The sequence below is a fragment of the Somniosus microcephalus genome, chromosome 10 (assembly GCF_052327205.1).
Source record: "Somniosus microcephalus isolate GS21.2 chromosome 10, FLI_Smic_1.0, whole genome shotgun sequence".
Classification (NCBI taxonomy): Eukaryota; Metazoa; Chordata; class Chondrichthyes; order Squaliformes; family Somniosidae; genus Somniosus; species Somniosus microcephalus.
In genome coordinates, this window is record NC_140996.1 from 204,191,303 (window position 1) to 204,214,432 (window position 23,130).

At 43.4% G+C, this 23,130-nt stretch overlaps 1 protein-coding gene across 1 annotated transcript in view; it reads right to left on the reverse strand.

Moving 5' to 3' along the window:
• Positions 1-15,481, reverse strand: part of c2cd3 (C2 domain containing 3 centriole elongation regulator) — a 154,804-nt gene extending 139,323 nt beyond the window's left edge. Inside the window, exons 1-3 of the mRNA XM_085999470.1 lie at positions 15,189-15,481; positions 12,820-13,089; positions 7,262-7,419 (exon numbers count right to left, since the gene is read on the reverse strand). Coding sequence (XP_085855596.1) covers positions 7,262-7,419; positions 12,820-13,089; positions 15,189-15,237 — 477 coding nt within the window. The 5' untranslated portion in view covers positions 15,238-15,481. The remainder of the gene's footprint in view (positions 1-7,261; positions 7,420-12,819; positions 13,090-15,188) is intronic.
• Positions 15,482-23,130: the final 7,649 nt, after the last annotated feature.

The following is a 23,130-nucleotide window of genomic DNA, read 5'->3' on the forward strand; positions in this document are numbered from 1 at the left end:
ATAAAAAGCTGCTGTCAGTAATGGTGACCATGAAAATACCAGATTGTTGCAAAAACCTCATCTGGTTCAGACCCACAGCAATGTGGTTGACTCTTAACTGCCCTCTGAAATGGGCTAGCAAGTCTCTCAGTTGTAACAAAAACCGCTACAAGAAACAATAAGAATAAAACCGGACAGACCACCTGGTATCGACCGCGGCACCAGCACAGTGGTATACAGTCACGAGGGAGAGGCCCTGGGGTCCTCAACATTGACTCCAGACGTCATGCAGTCTCATGGCAAGGAAACCTTCTGCTGTTTACCACCTACTGTCCTCCCTCAGCTGATGAATCAGTACTCCTCCACGTTGAACACCACTTGGAAGAAGCGCCAAGGGTAGCAAGGGCACAGAATGTACTCTGGGTGGACGACTTCAATGTCCATCACCAAAAGTGGCTCAGCAGCACCACTACACATGCAGCAAGACCTGGACGACATTCAGGCTTGGGTGGATAAGTGGCAAGTAACACAAATGCCAGGCAATGATCTTCTCCAACAAGAGAGCGTCTAACCACCGCCCCTTGACATTCAACGGCAATACTATTGGCGAATCCCCCAACATCAACATTCTGGGGGTCACCATTGACAAGAAACTTAACCAGACCAGCCACATAAATATCGTGGCTACAAGAGCAGGTCAGAGGCTGGGTATTGTGCGGCGAGTGTCTCACCTCCTGACTCCCCAAAGCCTTTCCACCATCTACAAGGCACAAGTAAGGAGTGTGATGGAATACTCTCCACTTGCCTGGATGAGCGCAGTTCCAACACTCAAGAAGCTCGACGCTGTTGTGTATGTACCTTTAAGAGAATAACTGGTCTCAGACTGCAGTACCGGCAGTGACCACCCCTGCATAAATTGCGCTAGAGAGCCTCTGTTGTTTAGTTTCATTTATGCCTTTCACTAATAAAGATCTGTTTGTTTTCTCTCCTGCTAGTCCGTGTCTCAATCATTCACGGACTTAACACTGGCGACGAGTTAGAAACGAACTTACCTGCAACTCAGCAGCAGCTCCGACGATGTTGAAGGTCGGAGCCAGAAGAAAAAAAAAGGCCATTGAAACTCGAGAAACGGGCGTCGACCGTCAATCATCGATTTAAAAACTCGCAGGAGAGACTGTCCAGAGCCAGGCTGGGTTCCTCGGTCCGTGGTTTCCCAGCTAGTCGGGCTGGTGGCAGGTCGTGCTCTGATCCTTCCTGGGCTGCGGCGGGCTGAAGCTCGATCAGGTGGCCTTTCAACGGGGCCGGGCAGCGAGTCGGGAAGCAAGGAGAGAGAGGGTGAAGCATACAGGGCGCGGCCGGTGTTTCGAAGCTGGGCAGCGTTCGGACCTCAGAAGAGGGAAGTGTCCCAGAGGGTCCGCTCCATGACGGGAAGATAATAAAAGAAAACGAATTAATATTTAACGCGCAGGAAACCGTGGAAAGCAACGCTAACAACAGCGGGGAAGAAGACAAAGCGCGGGAGGCGCCATTTTAGATTTGCAAGATGCCGAAGACTGGCTGTATCACTGCTTTTGATAATACATTAGAGGACTGGACCACGTATGTGGAAAGAGTCGAGGTATATTTCGAGGCAAATGAAATAGCGGAGGGGGAAAAAGGCATCAATATTGCTAAACTTAATGGGCGCTAGAACGTACAGCCTATTGCGGGATCTGATTACTCCAGCCAAACCGAAGGCGAAGAGTTTTAACGAAATTGTTGCTGTTCTACAGGAGCACTTAAACCCTGCACTGCTGTTGATAGCAGAAAGATTTAAATTCCACAGGAGAACTCAGCACAAAGATGAGAGCAATGCGGAGTATCTTACGGAACTACGCAAGCTATCAAAGCACTGCCAGTTCGGAGCAGGACTGGCAGATACCCTACGGGACAAATTTGTCTGTGGACTCCTGAGTGAAGGAACACAGAAGAAGTTACTCGCAGAAAAAGAGCTGACGCTAGATAAGGCTTTCAGCGTGGCAGTATCGTATGAAGCAGCAGCCAGGGGAGCTGCAGAAATTCAACAAAAACCACAGGAATACGGCACCCACGAAATGACACGGGGATTTGCAAAATGTTACCGCTGCGGCAGAACTAACCATGACCAGAAGGACTGCTGGTCCAAAGACAAAATATGCAGGCAATGCGGGAAGATTGGACACATTGCACGAGTTTGTAGGTCTGGGACGAAGACCAGCGACAACAAAAAGGCTACTAAGGAACCGTACAAGAAAGTACAAAAGATGACGGACAGTAGTTCCGAAGACCAGATGAGCGATAGTGAATCCGAGAACAGGAGATTAAGCCGTCTCAAACTTCACAATGTAATCGCAAAAGAGGATCACCGAACCATTTGGGTCACCCTCACGATAGCAGGGTCCCAAGTTAAAATGGAATTGGATACAGGATCAGCGCTAACCGTCATGAATCGACGAGACTATGAGCGGCTGTTTTCACACATACCCTTGAGAGAGACATCCATCGTCTTGACGACGTATACGGGGCAAAAAGTATACCCCAGAGGAAAAATAAGGGTGCCTGTCGAATACAATGGCAAGAAAATACGGAAATTGTATCTCTACATACTGCCAAATGGTGGACCACCGTTATTGGGACGGGAATGGATCAGGAAGATAAACTTAGATTGGCATTCCATTCATGCAATGACGGTGGACGGTAAAAAAGATGAAGACGTCACTCCTGGACGATTGTCAACAATCTTAGCGAACGCCAAAGAGGTATTTCAACAAGAACTGGGCACTCTTAAAGGCATAACCGCCTCGTTAAAAATAGAAGAGAATGCAGTTCCCAAGTTTTTCAAAGCGAGACCAGTACCATATGCAATTCGTCCAGCTGTCGAGGCAGAGCTGGAGAATCCGGAGAAGGCGGGCGTGTTGTCTAAGGTCGACTGGAGCGAGTGGGCGACACCCATCGTTCCTGTCATGAAGAAAACGTTAAGCAATAAGTCCGGAGAGCCAAGGAAGATTCGCATCTGTGGGGATTTCAAGGTGACGGTGAACCCTGTCCTTCACACAGTACAATATCCTCTTCCAAGGATAGAAGACATCTTCGCCTCACTGTCTGGGGGGAAGCGTTTTACAAAAATTGACCTAGCACAAGCATATTTGCAGATGGAGGTTGAAGAGTCCTCTAGGAAGTATCTCACGATAAACACTCACAAAGGTCTTCACCAGTATCATCAATTGGTATTCGGAGTAGCATCGGCTCCGGCGATATGGCAAAGAGCGATGGAACAAGTCCTGCAAGGGATTCCGGGGACTCAGTGTTACTTGGACGACATCCTTGTAACAGGTGAAGATGACAGTGAACACCTTAACAACCTAGAACAGGTGCTCACTAGACTACGGGAACATGGGCTGCGAGCCAACCGCCCCAAGTGCGAATTTTTTAAGAAACAGATATCGTATTGTGGCCACGTGATTGATGAAGAGGGGTTACATAAGTCCCCTGACAAAATTCAAGCGGTTGTTAAGGCCCCAGCGCCTGAAAATGTGTCGCAACGGAGGTCATTCCTCGGGTTGGTGAATTACTATCATAAGTTTTTGCCGAATTTGTCGACAATTCTGCACCCACTGAACGCCCTGCTACAAACGGGGGTAGCATGGAAATGGAGCGATGATTGTAAGCGTGCTTTTCAGAAGAGTAAGGACTTAATCACTTCAAAGGAAGTATTGGCTCACTACAACCCAGCACTGCCAATCAGGCTGGCGTGTGATGCGTCTCCCTACGGCATTGGGGCGGTACTGTCACATAAATTCCTTGATGGTTTGGAGAGGCCGATAGCTTTTGCGTCACGCTCGTTAACTTCTGCCGAGCGTAACTATGCCCAGATTGACAGAGAGGCCCTCAGCCTAGTGTGGGGGGTGAAGAAGTTCAATCACTATCTGCACGGTCAAAAACTTACTCTACTAACCGATCATCAACCTCTTGTCTCCATTTTCAACCCTCAGAAGGGCGTACCGATAATGACAGCACAACAGCTGCAGAGATGGTCCCTTTTCCTAGGGGCGCACCAATATGACATCGAGTACAAAGGAACTAAACAGCATGGAAATTCTGATGGATTGTCACGTCTACTGTTGCCGACGGTGGAAGAAGACCTTGCAGTGGATCCAATGGAGTTATTCCACTCGACCATAGTCAAATGTCTCCCTGTGACGAATGCAAACATAGAAAAGGAAACACGGAATGACCCGACACTATCACGGGTCTATGATTTAACGGTGAAGGGATGGCCAGCACATGGCGAACCACTGCTGCCAGCATTCTCGCCGAGAAGAGAACAGCTGTCAGTGTGCAGAGGAACCTTGATGTGTGGATCCAGAGTAGTAATTCCACCTAAGTTGACGGATAGAGTGCTCAATGAGCTTCATGAGGGTCATCTGGGTGGGGTAAAAATGAAGAGCTTAGCCAGAGCGTTTGTGTGGTGGCTGGGAATCGATAGAGAAATCGAAGAGATGACCAAGAGCTGTGCAGGATGCCAGAAGGTCCAAAACGCCCCACCACAAGCTCCTCTGCATCCATGGGAGTGGCCCTCATCTCCATGGCAAAGGGTGCACATTGATTTTGCTGGTCCCTTCATGGACTCGATGTTTTTAATTGCGGTGGATGCACAAAGTGGCCAGAGGTAATAAAAATGTCGTCAACCACCACGGAAAAAACTATCACAGTTTTACGAACCATATTCGCCAGGAATGGGCTGCCTGAACAGATTTGCTCTGACAATGGACCACAGTTTGTGTCTGAAGAGTTCCGGAGGTTCTTAAAGAACAATGGTGTTAAGCATTACACATCTGCCCCATATCATCCAGCCACTAATGGATTGGCCGAGAGGTTTGTCCAAACATTCAAGAAGGCTATCAAGGCAATGTGTAATGAAGATATACCCCTACAACACAAGGTGGACAACTTCTTGTTTGCCTACCGGAATGCGACACATGCGGTTACCAACCAAACTCCAGCCATGATGTTCTTCAATCGAAGGCTACGATGCCGCTTGGATTTGGTTAAGCCAAACGTCCGAAGAGATGTGGAGAACAGGCAGTTTCAGAATATGAATGAAAGGTCGACCAGGAGTTTTAAGATAGGTCAACCAGTTTTGGCCCGGGACTACCGCACTGAGAAATGGCAGCCAGGAACGATTTGTACACGACAAGGACCTCTCATGTATACCGTGGACGTTGGGGAGAGCATTGTAAGACACCATGTTGACCAGATTCTAGAGTCACTGGAAAACGTCAACTCCACACCACGATCTGATACACCTGGTAATGAAATCGACGTTCCAATTGCAGCCAGCGCAGAACCGGTAATATTGGAAGATGAACCAAACAACGACATTGATTCCAACTCAACATTGCCAGAAGAACCTGATACCCCAAAGAGGCGTTATCCAGACAGAATCAGGAAGCCTCCTGAAAGACTGAACTTATAATTGCTTAAACTTAACCAATGTATCTAGCAACAGTAATTGTGATTGTAATTCGTTATCATTAGTTGTTAAATGAATGTTATGTACTGTTTATCTAAAAGGGGAGGAATTGTTGTGTATGTACCTTTAAGAGAATAACTGGTCTCAGACTGCAGTACCGGCAGTGACCACCCCTGTATAAAAGGCACTAGAGAGCCTCTGTTGTTTAGTTTCGTTTATGCCTTTCACCAGTAAAGATCTGTTTGTTTTCTCTCCTGCTAGTCCGTGTCTCAATCATTCACGGACTTAACAGACGCCATCTAGGACAAAGCAGCCCGTTGATTGGCACCCCATCCACCACCTTAAACATTTACTCCCTCCACCACCGGTGTACCGTGGCTGCAGTGTGTACCATCTACAAGATGCAGCAACTCACCAAGGCTTCTTCGACAGCACCTCCCAAACCCACGACCTCTACCACCTAGAAGGACAAGGGCAGCAGGCGCATGGGAACACCATCACCTCCAAGTTCCCTTCCAAGTCACACACCATCCTAACTTAGAAATATATCGCCGGTCCTTCATAGTCGCTGGGTCAATCCTGGAACTCCCTCCCTAACAGCACTATGGGAGTACCTTCACAACGTGGACTGCAGCAGTTCAAGGAGGTGGCTCACCACCACCTTCTCAAGGGCAATTAGGATGGGGCAATAAATGCTGGCCCTGCCAGCGATGTCCATATCCCAGGAACTAATAATTTAAAAAATTCCTTTAAACTACTATATATACCAAGTTGAATTATACCTACTACTGTATATAAACCAAGTTGAATTATACCCGGTGCAGGGAAAACATTGAGAACTGAACTGCATGTTGCAAGTTAGTGTGCTGAAAAAGGTTGCTAATGGCAATATCTAATTTTTCCAAGAAAATGCCAAGTTATTTTTTTTCAAATCAAATTGGGCTGCCAATTTACTCGAACAAAAATGATTTTATCATACTTTCTGATTTATTCCACACCCACAAGCTTCTCTTTCATGTAGCTGCCCTTTACACAAGTTGAATTTTTTTACATTTTGTATAGAAAAAAAAACTTGCATCTATGTAGTGCTGTATCGTATCTTTTCAAAGTGCTCTGTATCCATTGAACTATTTTTGAAGTGCAGTTACTGTTGTTACGTAGCAGCCAATTTGCACTTAGAAAGGTCTCTCAAACGGATGAATGGACCAGTTAATCTGTTTCTAGTGATGTTGGCTGAGTAAAAATTGGACAGGACACCAGGAGAACTGCTTGCTCTTCTAAAAATAGTGGCACATCTATGTGAACAGACAGAGTGGGCCTTGGTTTAATGTTTCATCCTAAAGACAAAAGTTCCCACAATACAGCACTCCACTAGCACGACTGAAGTGTCAGCCTCAAATATGTGCTCAAATTTCTGCAGTAGAGCTTGAATCTACAGACCTATGTCTCGCAGAAGAGAGTGCTACTAACAACCAAACCAACTCTCACCTGGACATAATGCCGCCTACCCTTAGTTACATGGCTAAAATTGGTAACTCTGAAAAACCATGAGCATCAGCAAAGCTCTGTGGAATAATATGGTGATGCTCCAACACGCTGTCACGACAATTATCCGTTTCTTCATCCTGACAGTTTATATGTTTTTTTTTTTAAAACGCAAGCAAAATGATTATAAAACATTATTTGTCTTGGCCAGCTGTAGCTAAGCCCCAAACAGTTCTAAAATATAAAATTTGATGATCAGATCACATTTCTTAATATAAAAATATCAGTGAGCAGAATATTTCTAACCTGTAGTTCTCCAAGCTTCTCGGAGGTTGGTGAAATCACTGTGAAAAACCCACTAACACCATAGGTTGGCGACAACTGCGATATTCCATTTATTTGAACTCGACCAACAGGAAGGTGGTCAGGCTTTGTCATCACCTCCAATACCAACATTCCCATATCTAGCATGTTAAAAAGAGTTTACAGTTGAACAAAATAGCAATAAATCTAATACCAGCATTTAGCAGTTTCTCTACTGGACAAATGTTTACAGAAAATCAAGGATGCATAGAATACACAATTCCCCACCCCCCGCCCGCTAAGCCTTTACGTAATGCCATGTTTTTGTTTTAACCGCCTGTAAATTATAGGAAACTGATGAATGAGAGAAATAAGAAACTTCATAGTTATCGGACCTTATGAAATAATGAGCTGGACTGCGAGAATTTGCAATGAGTCTTGATTTCACAGTGAAGAACCCAAATTCAGCCTAAGCACAGTTCTGATCATTTGTATGCAACATTAGACTGGTTCCTCCAAAAAAAAACTTGCACAAAAGCAGGCTTACATAAAACTTAATATTCCTATGGGAATAACCCAAGTTTCAATCATAGGCAAAATTCTTCGATAACGTTACAAACTAATTTCACCTCTAGGATAGTCAAAGCGACAGCAGTGTCTTCCCATGGCTTTTAGCATAGGTGAAAGAGCTCTGTGAAGATTATAGGGAAGACTCTGTCTACACTAAGCAGCAGTGCAGTACTGTCACCATTTTAATTTGTGGAACCTCAAGACTGGAGCCAAATGAGCGAGTTTTGGAAAATCTGATGGAAGCAAATCCCAGTCACACACAAACTTGGAGGAATGGTTTACAACTAGGGTTTACAGACTTTCATTAAAGTGGTTACACAGGACCAAATGTGATTGTTAAATTAGCTGATCAAAATCAGGACCTGCAAGTCACATTGAGAATTCAGCAATGTTAGTTTAAAGTAATTCACTGTAAATGTTCACGTTAAATCATTCTTTCATTAATATTTGTATCTATTTCAAATATAAAAGGGATCAATTTACAAAATACGTTGATAGTTACCAAAGTGACAACTGTAGAACAAAGGACAAAACATGGCACTTTTAAAATCTAATTTTACAAAAATTTACTTTTTTTTGTATAGTTATTCAACACTAAATAAAAAGGTGATATATTATTTGTTCCAATTCACAATTTATTTCAAAATATTTTTAGTATGGATGAACTACAGACCGCATGGATGAACTACAGAATCTGTAAAAGGTGACTCAACCGTGGCTAACAAGGGAAATTAGGGATACCATAAGATCCAAGGAGAGGACATATAAAATTGGCCAGAAAAAAGCAGTAAACCTGAGGATTGGGAGCAGTTTAGGACTCAACAAAGGAGGACAAAGGGATTAATTAAGAAGGGGAAAATTGAATATGAGAGTAAGCTTGCAGGGAACATAAAAACTGACTGTAAAAGCTTTTATAGATATGTGAAGAGAAAAAGATTGGTGAAGTCAAGCATGGGTCCCTTGCAGTCAGAATCAGGGGAATTTATAATGGGGAACAAAGAAATGGCAGACCAATTAAATACATATTTTGGTTCTGTCTTCACAAAGGAGGACACAAATAACCTCCCAGAGACATCAGGGAACATAGGGTCTGATGAAAGGGAGGAACTGAAAGAAATCAGTATTTGTAGGGAAATGGGGTTAGGGAAATTGATGGGATTGAAGGCGGATAAATCCCCAGGGCCTGATAATCTACATCCTAGGGTACTTAAGGAAGTGACCCTAGAAATAGTAGATGCATTGCTGGTCATCTTCCGACATTCGATGGAATCTGGAACAGTACCCATGGATTGGAGGGTAGCTAATGTTACCCCACTATTCAAAAAAGGTGGTAGAGAGAAAACAGGGAATCACAGCCTGACATCGGTAGTGGGGAAAATGCTAGAGTCCATTATAAAAGATGTAATAGCAGAGCACTTGGAAAACAGTGACAGGATTGGACAAAGTCAACATGGATTTACAGAAGGTAAATCGTGCTTGACTAATCTACTGGAATTTTTTGAGGATGTAACTGGTAAAATAGATAAGGGAGAAGCAGTGGATGTGGTGTATTTGGACTTTCAGAAGGCTTTTGATAAGGTCCCGCATAAGAGATTAGCGTGTAAAGTTAAGGCACATGGGATTGGGGGCAAGGTATTGACTTGGATAGAGAACTGGTTGGCAGACAGAAAGCAAAGAGTTGGAATAAACTAGTCTTTTTGCGAGTGGCAGGCAGTGACTAGTGGGGTACCGCAGGAATCTGTCCTTGGACCCCAGCTATTCACAATATATGTTAATGATCTAGACAAGGGAACTAGATGTAATATCTCCAAATTTGCAGACGACACAAAGCTAGGTGGGCGTGTGTGCTGTGAGGAGGATGCCGAGAAACTCCAGGATAATTTGGACAGGTTGGGTGATTGGGCAGAAGCATGGCAGATGCAATATAACGTGGATAAATGTGAGGTTATCCACTTTGGTGGCAAAAACAGGAAGGCAGATTATTATCTGAATGGCAATATATTGGGAGAAGGAGAAGTGCAACGAGACCTGGGTGTCCTTGTGCACCAGTCGCTGAAGGTAAGCATGCAGGTGCAGCAGGCAGTTAAGGCGGCAAATGGTATGTTGGCCTTTGTAGCGAGAGGGTTTGAGTACAGGAACAAGGATGTCTTGCTGCAGTTGAGACCACACCTTGAGTATTGTGTGCAGTTTTGGTCGCCTTATCTGAGGAAGGATGTTCTTGCCATGGAAGGAGTTCAGCGAAGATTCACCAGGCTGATACCCGAGATGGCAGGAATGACGTATGAGGAGAGATTGGGACGATTGGGCTTGTACTCGCTGGAGTTTAGAAGAATGAGAGGGGATCTCATTGAAACTTATAAAATTCTGACAGGACTGGACAGACTAGATGCAGGAAGGATGTTCCCGATGGTCGGGGAGTCCAGAACCAGGGGTCACAGTCTAAGGATAAGGGGTAAGCCATTTAGGACAGAGATGAGGAGGAATTTCTTCACCCAGAGAGTGGTGAACCTGTGGAATTCTCTACCACAGAAGGCAGTAGAAGCCAATTCATTAAATATATTCAAGAAGGAGCTGGATATATTTCTTAAGGCTAAAGGGATCCAGGGGTATGGGGAGAAAGCAGGGACCGGGTACTGAAATTGGATGATCAGCCATGATCGCATTGAATGGCGGAGCAGGTTCGAAGGGCTGAATGGCCTACTCCTGCTCCTATCTTCTATGTATGACCTTGATTTACAATCAGCTAAAAAGGGTTTAGCAGTATTGACAGTTATGTCATAAATGCAGTTATACGGTAAATGCAATTGCAGTAAACTCTTGTTTAAACGGCACTTAATCATCCGGAATACTTTAATAACCGGTAAAATAGATAACCGGTAATCTTGCCGAATCCATCCAGCACTCGTTTTGCCGAGTCAGAGTCTCCCGCGGTGGCCGAGTTAGTCAGTGGTTTTTATTTTTGTTCGTGTTAAAAATTGCCTCTCTGTTATCCAGAATTTTCCATCAACCGGCACCACCCTGGTCCCATAGGTGCCGGATAAGAAAGAGTTTACTGTACTGACTGATTCTTACTAAAATACAAATATCCACACGCTCTATTTCCCCTTCAATATTGTAGGCAATAAACAGCTCCTGTATTTTTCTTAGCTTGTGGCATCAATATCTGACTAGCCAAATAAGTTAAAGACTAAATTCGTTTTTTTCCCCCAATACTTCTCCTTTCTACATGATAATTGCTGTCTCACTAATATTTTCATCACAAGAGATGCTCATTAATCTTCATGCCGTGATAAAAACATTGTACTTTAAAAAAAAAAAAAAAAATGGTATCAAGAGGAAAGTTTGTACTATTTTGGCACAAATGTAATTGTTTATCCAGTAAAAATTAGAATATAATTTATTAATGTAAATAACCAGACTTTTAAAAATTGGTCACAGATAATTTACTTGTATTTAAAAGAGAGATTTTAAAGACAAATGTAATAGAATTTAAAAAAACGTAATCTTCATTATGTGGGCCTAGAAATTCGGGAGCACCCAGTTTTCCCGCCAGAATGGAGTGCTCCGAGGAGCCCCAGATACTGGGCCACGGATCTAATCACCAGGAGACCAGTGTTGCGGGAGGAGCTCTCTGGGAAGACAACCTTCAGATAAGCGAGGGATCGCGGGCCTCAGCGGGGCAGGGTCACAGGCCAGAGCGGGGGATGGGGGGGGGAGATACTGGAGGTTGGGGAGCCTGGAACTTGAGCCCAGGGGGAGATCAGAGGCCAGGTCCTGGAGGTCAGGGAATCCTGGGGCCGGCTGCGATCAGGATGGTGCTTTACAGCTAAGTAACTGACTTTTTTTTGCAGGTGATCTATAGGGTTGATTTCCCCGAATGCAGCCAGCCAGCCTGAGGGCATACCAATATTGCAGCGGGGACCTGAAGCAGGCATTCGGCCCCTTATTTCAAATGTAAATGGCCTTTAAAGCTGGTTAAAGTAGGTCTCTTGTTTGTCTTTACCCAATATGGTGGGCACATACTGCTTGCCCATGATTTTGGGCCCTTAGGAGGTCACGTAGTGCCTGAAGAATGGGTGCTGCACACCGCAATTTCTAAGCGAGATGGCAAGAAGTTTTTATTAGAACGCTGCAATAGCTTGTAGGCTGAAGACCTTCATTAATCTAGACAGAGTAGATAGAGAAACTGTTCCCATTGGTGGAAGGGTCGAGAACCAAAGGACACAGATTTAAGGTGATTGGCAGAAAAACCAAAGGTGACATGAAGAAAAACTTTTTTACTCAGCGAGTGGTTATGATCTGGAATGCACTGCCTGAAAGGGTGGTGGAGGCAGATTCAATCGTGGCTTTCAAAACAGAGTTGGATAAGTACCTGAAGGAAAGAAATTTGCAGGGCTACGGGGAAAGTGGGACTAGCTGAAGTGCTCTTGCCGAGAGCCGGCACAGGCTCGACGGGCCGAATGGCCTCCTTCTGTGCTGTAACCATTCTATGATTCTATTCTATGATTCACCATAGCTTCCACTCCAAGTCTAGAACATAACAAATTTTAGTAACAGAAAAAGGCCAGAAGGCTGAAACAAGTCTGCCTCTGTTATAAACTCCACCTGCTAAATTGTCTTCATATCGCTCAATCCCTCCTCTCCCCATAAATTCATTAAATTATCTCTTGAACCCATTTATACGGTCTACCTCAGTGGCTTTATTTCAAAACGCAATTATCCATTGGGGGGAAAAAAGCCTGTTTGACTTCCTTCCTAATTGCTAACTTGTGTCCCTGGTATTTGAAAACAACTGTTTAGATAATTCAATCTAGTGTATAATTCAAAGTTGTTCATTCTTTAAGCATTGTATCATTTAATTGCATTGGTTTCATTCGAACGGTAATACAGATCCTGACCTCATTATGGTAGTCAGTGCTCTGCAGGACAAACACTAATGTAATCCCTAAATCTAGCTATATAGATTAACAAGCAGCACAGACGCAACCAACCTGCGAGGTAAGAAGTGAACTGTTTTGGTCCACAGCGAACAGCATATCGAGCAGTTGTTTTCACAAGTTTCTGTTCACCATGTGAAGTATCTCTAGGACGAAACAGAGTGCCTCTGGAGGTTTCACCCCACCAGCGCAGTCTAACGAGAGGGGCAGCTGGAGGCCTGGGAATGATCCACAAGATTTTACTGACCGTTATCCTTAGAAAACATCGAACCTGGCCTTCAACAAGTGGTGGCAGACTTGTAGATGGTGGGACATCACTAATCTCTGGAACATAAAATAAACAAAATTAGTTATAATTACTTTAAGAACCATGACTATCTAAAGTAATTTATGGTGTTATCACTTGGATTCTGAACATTATCTGCAATACTGAGCCTACAATGAGCGACGCTAAATTGAACAAATTCTCCCCACAAACAATACCCAGTAGTACAAGAACAAATTTTGTCTTCCAAACTTAGATTTTTGTCTGTAGAAAGCATTTTAAGGTGTCACAGAGTGAAGTACTGATGGTTGCAGATCTGTCAAAGCTGTGGGAGAAATTTGGAGTTTTTATAGGTGAGGAATTAGGAGTATCACAATATTCAAACAAACCAGCACATCAAGGCAAGGAGAAAAAATTGCAGGGCTATGGAGAAAGAGCGGGGGAAGTGGGACTAACTGGATTGCTCTTCGAAAGAGCTGTTGCAGACTTGAGGGGCCGAATGGCCTCTTTCTGTGCTGTGCTATTCTATGATTCTATATCAGCAAGTGACAATTATGATCAGAAGTTTTTGAAGACAAAGTCAAACAGTTTATTCCCTCATGTGTCAGCTGTGGCTCAGTGGGTAGCATACTCGCCTGAGTCAGAAGGTTGTGGGTTCAAGTCCCACTCCAGGGACTTGAGCACATAACTCCAGTGCAGTGCTGAGGGAGTGCTGCACTGTCAGACGTGCCATCTTTTGCATGAGACGTTAAACAGAGGCCCCGTCTGCTCTCTCAGGTGGACGTAAAAGATCTCATTGCACTACTTCGAAAAGGAGCAGGGGCGTTATTCCCGGTGTCCTGGCCAATATTTATCCCTCAATCAACGCAACAAAAAAACGTTATCTGGTCATTATCACATTGCTGTTTGTGGGAGCTTGCTGTGCGCAAATTAGCTGCCGCGTTTCCCACATTACAACAGTGACTACACTCCAAAAGTGCTTAATTGGCTGTAAAGCGATTTGAGATGTCCAGTAGTCGTAAAAGATGCTATATAAATGCAAGTCTTTCTTTCTTCTTTCATGTTGGTTCTCTCACTACCTGGCAGCTATGTCCTGCAAGACTCAGCCAGCTCGATCATTGCTGGTACTAGCAAGCTGCTCTTGGTGATGGATATTTAAGTCCCCCATCCAGGGTACATTCTGTGCCTTCAGTGCTTCCTCCAAGTGGTGTTCAACATGGAGGAGTATTGATTCATCACCTGAGGGAGGGCAGTAGGTGGTAATGAGCAAGAGGTTTCCTTGCCCACGTTTGATCTGAAGCCATGAGTCTTCACCGAGTCCGCAGTAAACATTGAGAACTCCCACGGCCACACCCACCCGACTGTATACCACAGTGCCCCCACTTGTGTGTCTGTTGTGCCTCAGTTGGCAGCACTCTTGCCTCTGAGTTAGAAGGTTGTGGGTTCCCACTCCAAAGACTTGAGCACAAAATCAAGGCTAACACTCCAGTGCAGTACTGAGGTGGTGTTGCACTGTCGGAGGTGCCGTCATTTGGATGAGAGGTTGAACCGAAGCCCAGTCTGTTCTCTCTGGTGTCCTACCCGATACTAATCCCTCAACCAGAATCCCTAAAAAACAGATTACTTGGTCATCATCATATTGCTGTTTGTAGGAGCTTCTTATGTGTAAATTGTCCGCGTTCCCTACATTACAACAGTGACTACACTTCAAATTTGCTTTGGGGCATCCCGAGGTAGTGAAAAGGCGCTATATAAAAGCAACTCAAGTTTTTCTATTTCCCTAGTGGGTCTGTCCTGCCGGTTGGACAGGGAATTTAAGACAGACCTTTTTAATTTGCAAATAAGTAATTAAAAACTGCTGATGCTGGAAATCAAACAAAAACAATCAAAAATGTTGGAAAGAGTCAGAATCTGCGGAGTGGAACAGATTTCAAAGTTCAGACCTTTCCTTCTCTGAGCAGGTTCTAACTGGCGGGCGGAATGTTTCAGCATTTAATCTGTCGGTCGACGGTTCAGACGCTCCCAATGTCACCTCTTCCTGATGGCTCAATACTTTTTCTTTCGCAGCCGTTGATGTCCATTTACTCACTTTAACAAAGGCCTAAAGAAACAACGGCCAAATACACAACTTAAAACAGAAGGGAAGACGCCCCTTTACCTTTCTTTTTCTTTCCGAGTTTTATCGCTTGGAGTTTCTTAGTTTTCATTGTTTTCCTGCCGTTTTCCTACACATGACGATATTTAGAGTAATTTGAACCTAGTCTGTCTCTTTCCAGCAACAATCCCGCCGCGAGTCGCAGCACCGGCGGCACATCACTGCTTGCGCAGCACTCTGGGATGCTGGAGGACCAACAGCGCCACTTCAGCCGCTTTATTTACAAAACCCGCTCCCCGGCAACAGAGTCCGGCTTTCAAACCCGCCGCCAATCAGCGGAGCGAAGGCGACCCACGCGGCCCCATGGGATATTGGAGGACCCACATCGCGCGGCACCATGGGATAACGGAGGACCAGTACCGCGCGGCACCATGGGATAACGGAGGACCAGTACCGCGCGGCACCATGGGATGACGGAAGACTACTCTTGGTTGACGGTGCGGATGTTTTGTGAAATGTACTTCTTTTCGAGTGGGTATCACATTTTGGGAAACGTGAAGACTCGCCGGGGGAAAAAAAAGGCCAACTACAGATGTTGGAAATCTGAAATAAAAACGAGAAATGCTTAATTGCACAGCAGGTCGGCCAGCACCCTTAAGGAGAAAGGACACCTTCATCAGAACAGCCGCAATTGTGTTGTGTCCTTTAGCCAAGAACCAATTAATTTATATATTAATACTATACTATCTATTTTTTTCCCTAACCTCGTTACCTTGCATTTTTCTACATAAATGTCATGTGTCACTTGTAAGTCGCCTTCCCAGCCTATCCATCTCCAAATCATTTATCTGCACTGAAAATAGTAATGATCCCAGAACTGACAGTTGTGGCATCCTGCTGGTGATTCCTTGCCATGTCAATGCAACACTATTCACAGCTTGGGTGACCGCTTTGCGGAACACCTCCGTTCAGTCCGTAAGGGGGACCCCGAGCTCCCGGTGGCCTGTCACTTTAATTCACCACCCCATTCCCACTCAGACCTCACCGTCCTCGGCCTCTTGCATTGTTTCACGGAAGCTCAGCGTAAGCTCGAGGAACAGCACCTCATCTTTCGATTAGGCACGCTACAGCCCTCTGGACTCAACATAGAGTTCAACAATTTCAGATCATAACCTTGGCCCCTATCACTTTTTTATCCACACTTTTTTCTTCCCTCCCTTCAGCTGTCCTTCATTTTGCCAGCACAATTCACACCCCATCAGCTGCCTTTTGTCTCCACCGGCCTATTACCATCTCGTCTGGTTTCGAATACCTTTTATTGTCTCTTTTACTTCTTTTGTTCTATCGCAGCCCTGACTTTGATCTATTTTCTTTTTCCAGTTTTGAAAAAGGGTTTCGACCCGAAACGTCAACTCTAATTTCTCTCCACGGATGTTGCCTGACCTCCTGAGTTTTTCCAGCATTTTCTGTTGTTATTTTAGAGCCATCCTTTGTTCCTTAACCTGTCCCATTGCCACCTCCCCTTGCCTTGAATATCTCTCAATGTCTCTTAATCTCTCCTGCTTTCTATCCTATCACTGACCTTCTCCTTTGTTCTTTGATCCCCTCCCCCTTTTCCCAGCCCCCAAACTTGCTTTCTAATTCCTGCTTTTTTTCCAGGTCTGACGAAAGGCCATCGACCTGAAACGTTAACTCTGTTTCTCTCTCCACCGATGCTGCCTGGCCTGCTGAGTTTTTCCAGTGTTTCCTGTTATTTCTATTCACAGCTACCCTGTTTTCCCTGGTTCAGCCAGTTTTCAGAGCACATCAGAAACCTGTTCCTATTCCACGTCTTTGTATTTCGTAGACTGCCTTTTCTAATACAACCAATAAGGAGGCAGTGGGTTGCTCCAATGATGCAAACTAAAAACATAATAATGTGCCCCCTTTTTAAAGGGGCACAACTAACAGCAGAACTTAAGCATGAGAAAAAAGGTTTGCTGTAGCTGGCTGCCTCTCTTCTGCGGTCTTCTCCACAGTCTTGTTCGCGCCTGGGTGGCCCTGGAGATGGAGTACACTTAAGGCCTTCCATGGTCACTGCAAGAACTGGACTGTTTGTGGATGTCCAGAATAACAGTGTTATTTAATTTGATAGGTTCAGACTATGGGATGGTATCAGAAGCGTTACTGAAAATATCACAGTCACAGGATTTCTGTTGTCAACATGCTCCATCATCTCCTCAAAAAAACTCCAGTTAATTTGTTGGGTAAGACCCATTAATGCATACTATAGCTATCCAGGTGTCTCATTATCTCCTCTTTCAGAATGTTGTTCTAATACTTTACCCACAGTGGATGTAAGGCTCATTTTGGTCTAGATGCCTAGGCTGTCTATATGCCCCTTTTTAAAGATTGACATTATGTTTGCTCGGTAGGAGACATATAATAGCAGTCCCACACAGCTAGGCAGCAGATGATAGGCGATGTAGGAGGATGGCGTGAACTACTACATCAAATACTACAGAGAGGTTGAGGAGGAGAATGAAGGATAAAAGAGGATATCATTCATTAATTTAGCTAGGGCAGCCCTGGCATTGAAAGCAAGGTGGAAGCCAGACTGAAAAGATTTGAGCAGAGTTTTGGCAGCTGGGGGTGCAATGAATTAGGGAGGAGAAAAATACAGAATCCTGTAGCCCCAGCGCCAAGTCCAGTCAGCCCCATGAGAACATCTAGCCCAGCATAATCCTCTCCTTCCATGTGAACAATAACTCAAAAAAGACCACACAAATGTAAATGTGATTACGTTTAGCCTGATAGGAAAAGATAATACAGAATTCTCTTCAGATGAGCCACCTTCTATCATAATTTCTTCCATATGGAGTGAGACAACATTGACATCTGATTGAAAAGGCAACTGTGGCCCAGGATCAACAGAGGCAGAAGGAGTTTTGATAAAGCAAATAAGGAAAAACTATTTCCACATGTCACTGAGTTGGTAACTGAAGGGCATACATTTAAGACCATCATCAACAGAACAAAGAGAGATCTTAGGTTATTTTTAAATATAGAGGGTTGTTATAAAATGGAACGCTCTACCAGAAACAATGGTGGAAGCAGAATCCATTATAAATGTTTAAAAGAGAAGTGGATAAATATTTGAAAAAGAAAAAATTAAAAGGGTATGGTGAAAGGGCAGGGAAATGGGACTAATTGGAAACCTCTTTCAGAGACCAAACAGGCACAATGAGCCAGTGTGCTAAAAATTCTTTAATCCTACTAGATTCTCAAAGGTAACACAGTATTTCAATGGGTTTTATGGGCATAAGAATCAGACTCTTTATTTTATATATCAGTTAGTTATGGTTTTGACAGGCACAGCTCCATAGATAGAACACCTGCTGAATTCCAAGAAGGATTATTAACTGGTAGGGTTTGGGTGACTACTCTCCTTCCAAATGTTTGTCTATCTTTTATTTGAAAGATCTGCGAGAAAGTAATTCAAAAGAACTCAACTGATGTGTTTGTTTAATTCCTTCAGGAACTTGTTCAAAGCTGCTGCGTATTTTGACTGACTGTTACTGCTTCCTTCTGTAAATTATTACCTGCAAATAAAATTATTTGGTATTTTAATTAGTTATGAAAGTGTCTGGTATGACTGATTTTAATTATGCTCTGAAGAGACATTAGCAAGTAATGGAAATACTTATTGTAAATCCAGAGATAACAAATGGGTCTGTTGTTCACCAAGGACACATAAGGTTACTTTGCACATAAGGTCTCACTTCAGTTCATAGGAATTGCAGGCTTGCCTTTGGGAGCTGACTTTGTGTTGAGTATGAGAAAAAGTATCTGGAAAAGCCCAAGTCCTAAGAAGTGCCAAATCATGTCTCTTTAAAACATCCTAAAGTACCTCACATACAATAAATTACTTGGGATGTAGGCAAACTTGGCAGCCATTTTCCACACGATCTCAGAAACAGCAAAGGATAAATGACTAGTTAATCTGGTTTTGGTGGTGTTGGTAATAAAGATGCAAGTGTTATACTGTTATATTAATAAGGAGGAAAGATTGTCATTTTTAAACCACTGACAAGAAAAAAAATAAGTCCATTTATTCATGTCTTTACAAATCATTCCAAGGTATGGCGGTGGGGGGTGATAATCAGCATGGTAAAAATGGCACGGATCAGATGTGCACCTCCTAGCATCAAAATTCTGAGACATTTCAACGAGTTAGAATGATTCCTGAGCCAGGGTGGGTAGAACTTTACCCAGGGTCATGGCCTCCAACTAAGCATAATTTATATTATAGCCTGACACAATGTCAAATATACTTCAACACACATAGGAAGGTGAGTTGGGAATTAGAAATATATAAAAGATCATCTGCAAACAGGGACATTTTATGTTCTTTGTCTGCCACTCAAATACCTTGATAGTCCTGAGTGGCACATAGCCAATGGTTGAATTGCCAAGGCAAAAAGTAGATGCAAGCGTAAGTTTCGTGACAATTCAAATTAAGATACAATCCCATTAAAGACAACTGATATGAAGCAGTGAGAATATAACAAGCAGGGACATTAGGTGCTCTAGCACCCTCTTAAAAAAGACCAGTCTGAACATCTCAGCAATTAAAGAGAGGACCAGGCCAGATACATTTGAAACACCTGTAGAATAGATTATGTTGAGAAGTCACAAATAATGCCTTCTACAAATGAAACATTTTAAATTTTTGTACCTCTGTAACTTCCTCCAGCCTTACAACCCCCCGAGATCTCTGCGTTCCTCCAATTCTGGCCTCTTGAAACATAGAAACATAGAAGATAGGAGCAGGAGTAGGCCATTCGGCCCCTCGAGCCTGCTCCGCCATTCAGTGAGATCATGGCTGATCATCCAAATTCAGTACCCTGTCTCTGCTTTCTCCCCATATCCCTTTAGCCTTAAGAAATATATCTAACTCTTTCTTGAATATATTTAATGAATTGGCCTCCACTGCCTTCTGTGGTAGAGAATTCCACAGGTTCACCACTCTCTGGGTGAAGAAATTCCTCCTCATCTCTGTCCTAAATGGCTTACCCCTTATCCTTAGACTGTGACCCCTGGTTCTGGACTCCCCGGTCATCGGGAACATTCTTCCTGCATCTAGTCTGTCTAGTCCTGTTAGAATTTTATAAGTTTCAATGAGATCCCCTCTCATTCTTCTAAACTCCAGCGAGTATAAGCCCAATCGACCCAATCTCTCCTCATACATCATTCCTGCCATCCCAGGTATCAGTCTGGTGAATCTTTGCTACACACGCTCCATGGCAAGGACATCCTTCCTCAGATAAGGCGACCAAAACTGCACACAATACTCAAGGTGTGGTCTCACCAAGGCCCTGTACAACTGCAGCAAGACATCCTTGTTCCTGTACTGAAACCCTCTCGCTACGAAGGCCAACCTACCATTTGCCTTCTTAACCGCCTGCTGCACCTGCATGCTTACCTTCAGCGACTGGTGCACAAGGACACCCAGGTCTCGTTGCACTTCCCCTTTTCCCAATCTATTGCCGTTCAGATAATAATCTGCCTTTCTGTTTTGCCACCAAAGTGGATAACCTTGCATTTATCCACATTATACTGCATCTGCCATGCTTCTGCCCAATCACCCAACCTGTCCAAATCATACTGGAGTTTCTCGGCATCCTCCTCACAGCACACACGCCCACCCAGCTTTGTGTCATCTGCAAACTTGGAGATATTACATCTAGTTCCCTCATCTAGATCATTAATATATATTGTGAATAACAGGGGTCCAAGCACCGATCCCTGCGGTACCCCACTAGTCACTGCCTGCCACTCGGAAAAAGAGCATCCCCGATTTTAATCAATCCACCATTGGCGGCCATCCCTTCAGCTGCCAAGGCCCTAAGCTCTGGAATTCCCTTCCTAAACCTCTCCGCCTATCTACCTCTCTTTCCTTCTTTAGGACACTCCTTAAAACCATCCTCTTTGACCAATGTTTTGGTCATCTTCCTTAATATCTCCTTACGTGGCTCGGTATCAAATTATGTTTGATAATGCTCCTGTGAAGTGTCTTGGTACATTTTACTACGTTAAAGGCGCTATATAAATGCAAGATATTGTTGAAATCAAATTATTCAGGAGAATTTTAAGGAACTTTGTAGAAGTTTTGGAGTAACAATTGAAAAAAAATAGGCCAATATGACGCACGCTGACATGGGTCCTTCTCTTTTTCAATGTGAGAGATCAAAGCATTTGTCCATATTAGTAATTTCATGAACTACTTTCAGGAGTCATCTTTTTATGTAGAAGTCGGCAGAAAAACCATCCTGTTCAGGAACCTCGTTAGATTGAAAGGTGTTTATAGCACCTGATCCATCCATAGTAATAAAGGCATCCTAACTTCAATACTATGCTTCAGCTTCATGTGTCAGAAGGAAACTGTGCCAATTGGTATTGAAAAGCATATGGGTATGATTTTGATTTCTGAGTTGTAAAGTTCAGAATAAAACTAGTTAAACCTTTGGAGTTTAATATTTCTAGTTCCTGGCTCTTTGCAATTCTAGTATTGAAAAAAATCAGTGGGCTCCCCAATGGTTCAGGGAGTTTATCATGTGATTACTGGACCAGACAGATCAGTAGTATCTTGGATTCAATCCTTAGGCTGCACTGAGTTAATTGATCTCAACCAGAGCAATGGTGAGAGCAGCATAATAGTTTTAATGAATTTGTTTTTTTAATCTGACAAGGGAATAGATTATGAGATCTATTTTTGCAGTTACCAGCCCATAAAATGGTATAAAACCTTCTGGCCTAGGTATTTTGCTTTGAATAACCTCACATCAAATAGTTCATGTAAGTAGAACTAATGCAAAAAAATTACAACAGCTTGGTCAGGTAATGTGATGACACCACATTAGAAGTGAACTGCTGTGCCACTCACTACCTCTGCCAAACCAAGTGAGTCAGCAGTGTTTAGTTTAGTCCATGTTATCCATGCCAAAACCCTGATCACAAGATAAGTACAAACGAGGAAGGTCATTCAGCCCATCTTAGACAAGGGCATTAGACAACATAAAAATGTACAAGATTGCAACCTTCTCACATATTTTACTGTAATTATGTCACATTTTGGAGTAATCAACTCATTAAATAAACTGTCACAGTGAATGTGGTTGGTCTTTCTCTTCAAATCAAATCAAATCAAATCAAATCAACTTTTATTGTCATTGTTAGTGCACAAGTGCAGTACAACGAAATGTAGGCTTGCAGCTCCCGAGAGTGTACATTTAGATTAAGACATTTAAACATTCAACATACATTTGGCTTGTAATACATTAACATAAACATAACCATAATAAAGTGCATTGGCAGATGTGCAGGCTTTAGAGTTTATTTGTGGAGTTCAGTAGGATGACAGCCCTGGGAAAGAAGCTGTTCCTAAATCTGGTCGTACAGGTACTAAGAAACTAATCTAATATTCCTATATTCAATTTCTCCTATTATCTACAGGATTACACTTGATCACTATTGCTTGATTTACCTCATCTTCTCTCCTACTCTTTTCAACTTCGGTTGCACTATGGACCTTGATAACCCTATCTCTTTAGGAGACCAAGGCACACCAAGTGTCATTTAAAATGTGACCTTTTTTGTTTCATCATATCATTCTGAAATATAAACACGTGTTACTGTATGGGGGTGGAGCAGGGAGGGCAAAAGCTAGGTCATCTTTCCTAATTGGAAATGTCAATTCCTAATATCTCGATCCAACGTTGCCTACTCTGTAGAAGGCTGAGGTAATTTCATGGCTTTCACTAATAAGCCTTCAGTTAATGAGCCCTTCCTTTCATAATCTTCCTTAATTTTGTTGTTGTCTCCAATTAGTGACTGAATAGTAGGAACATCACAATATATCTCTGTCAATCATTAGACTTTTCAGTGGCGATTGTCTAAAATGCAAAGACATCTATTTTTAGAAGCAATTGGCAATCCAAAATTAACATTTTAAAACGGGTAAAAT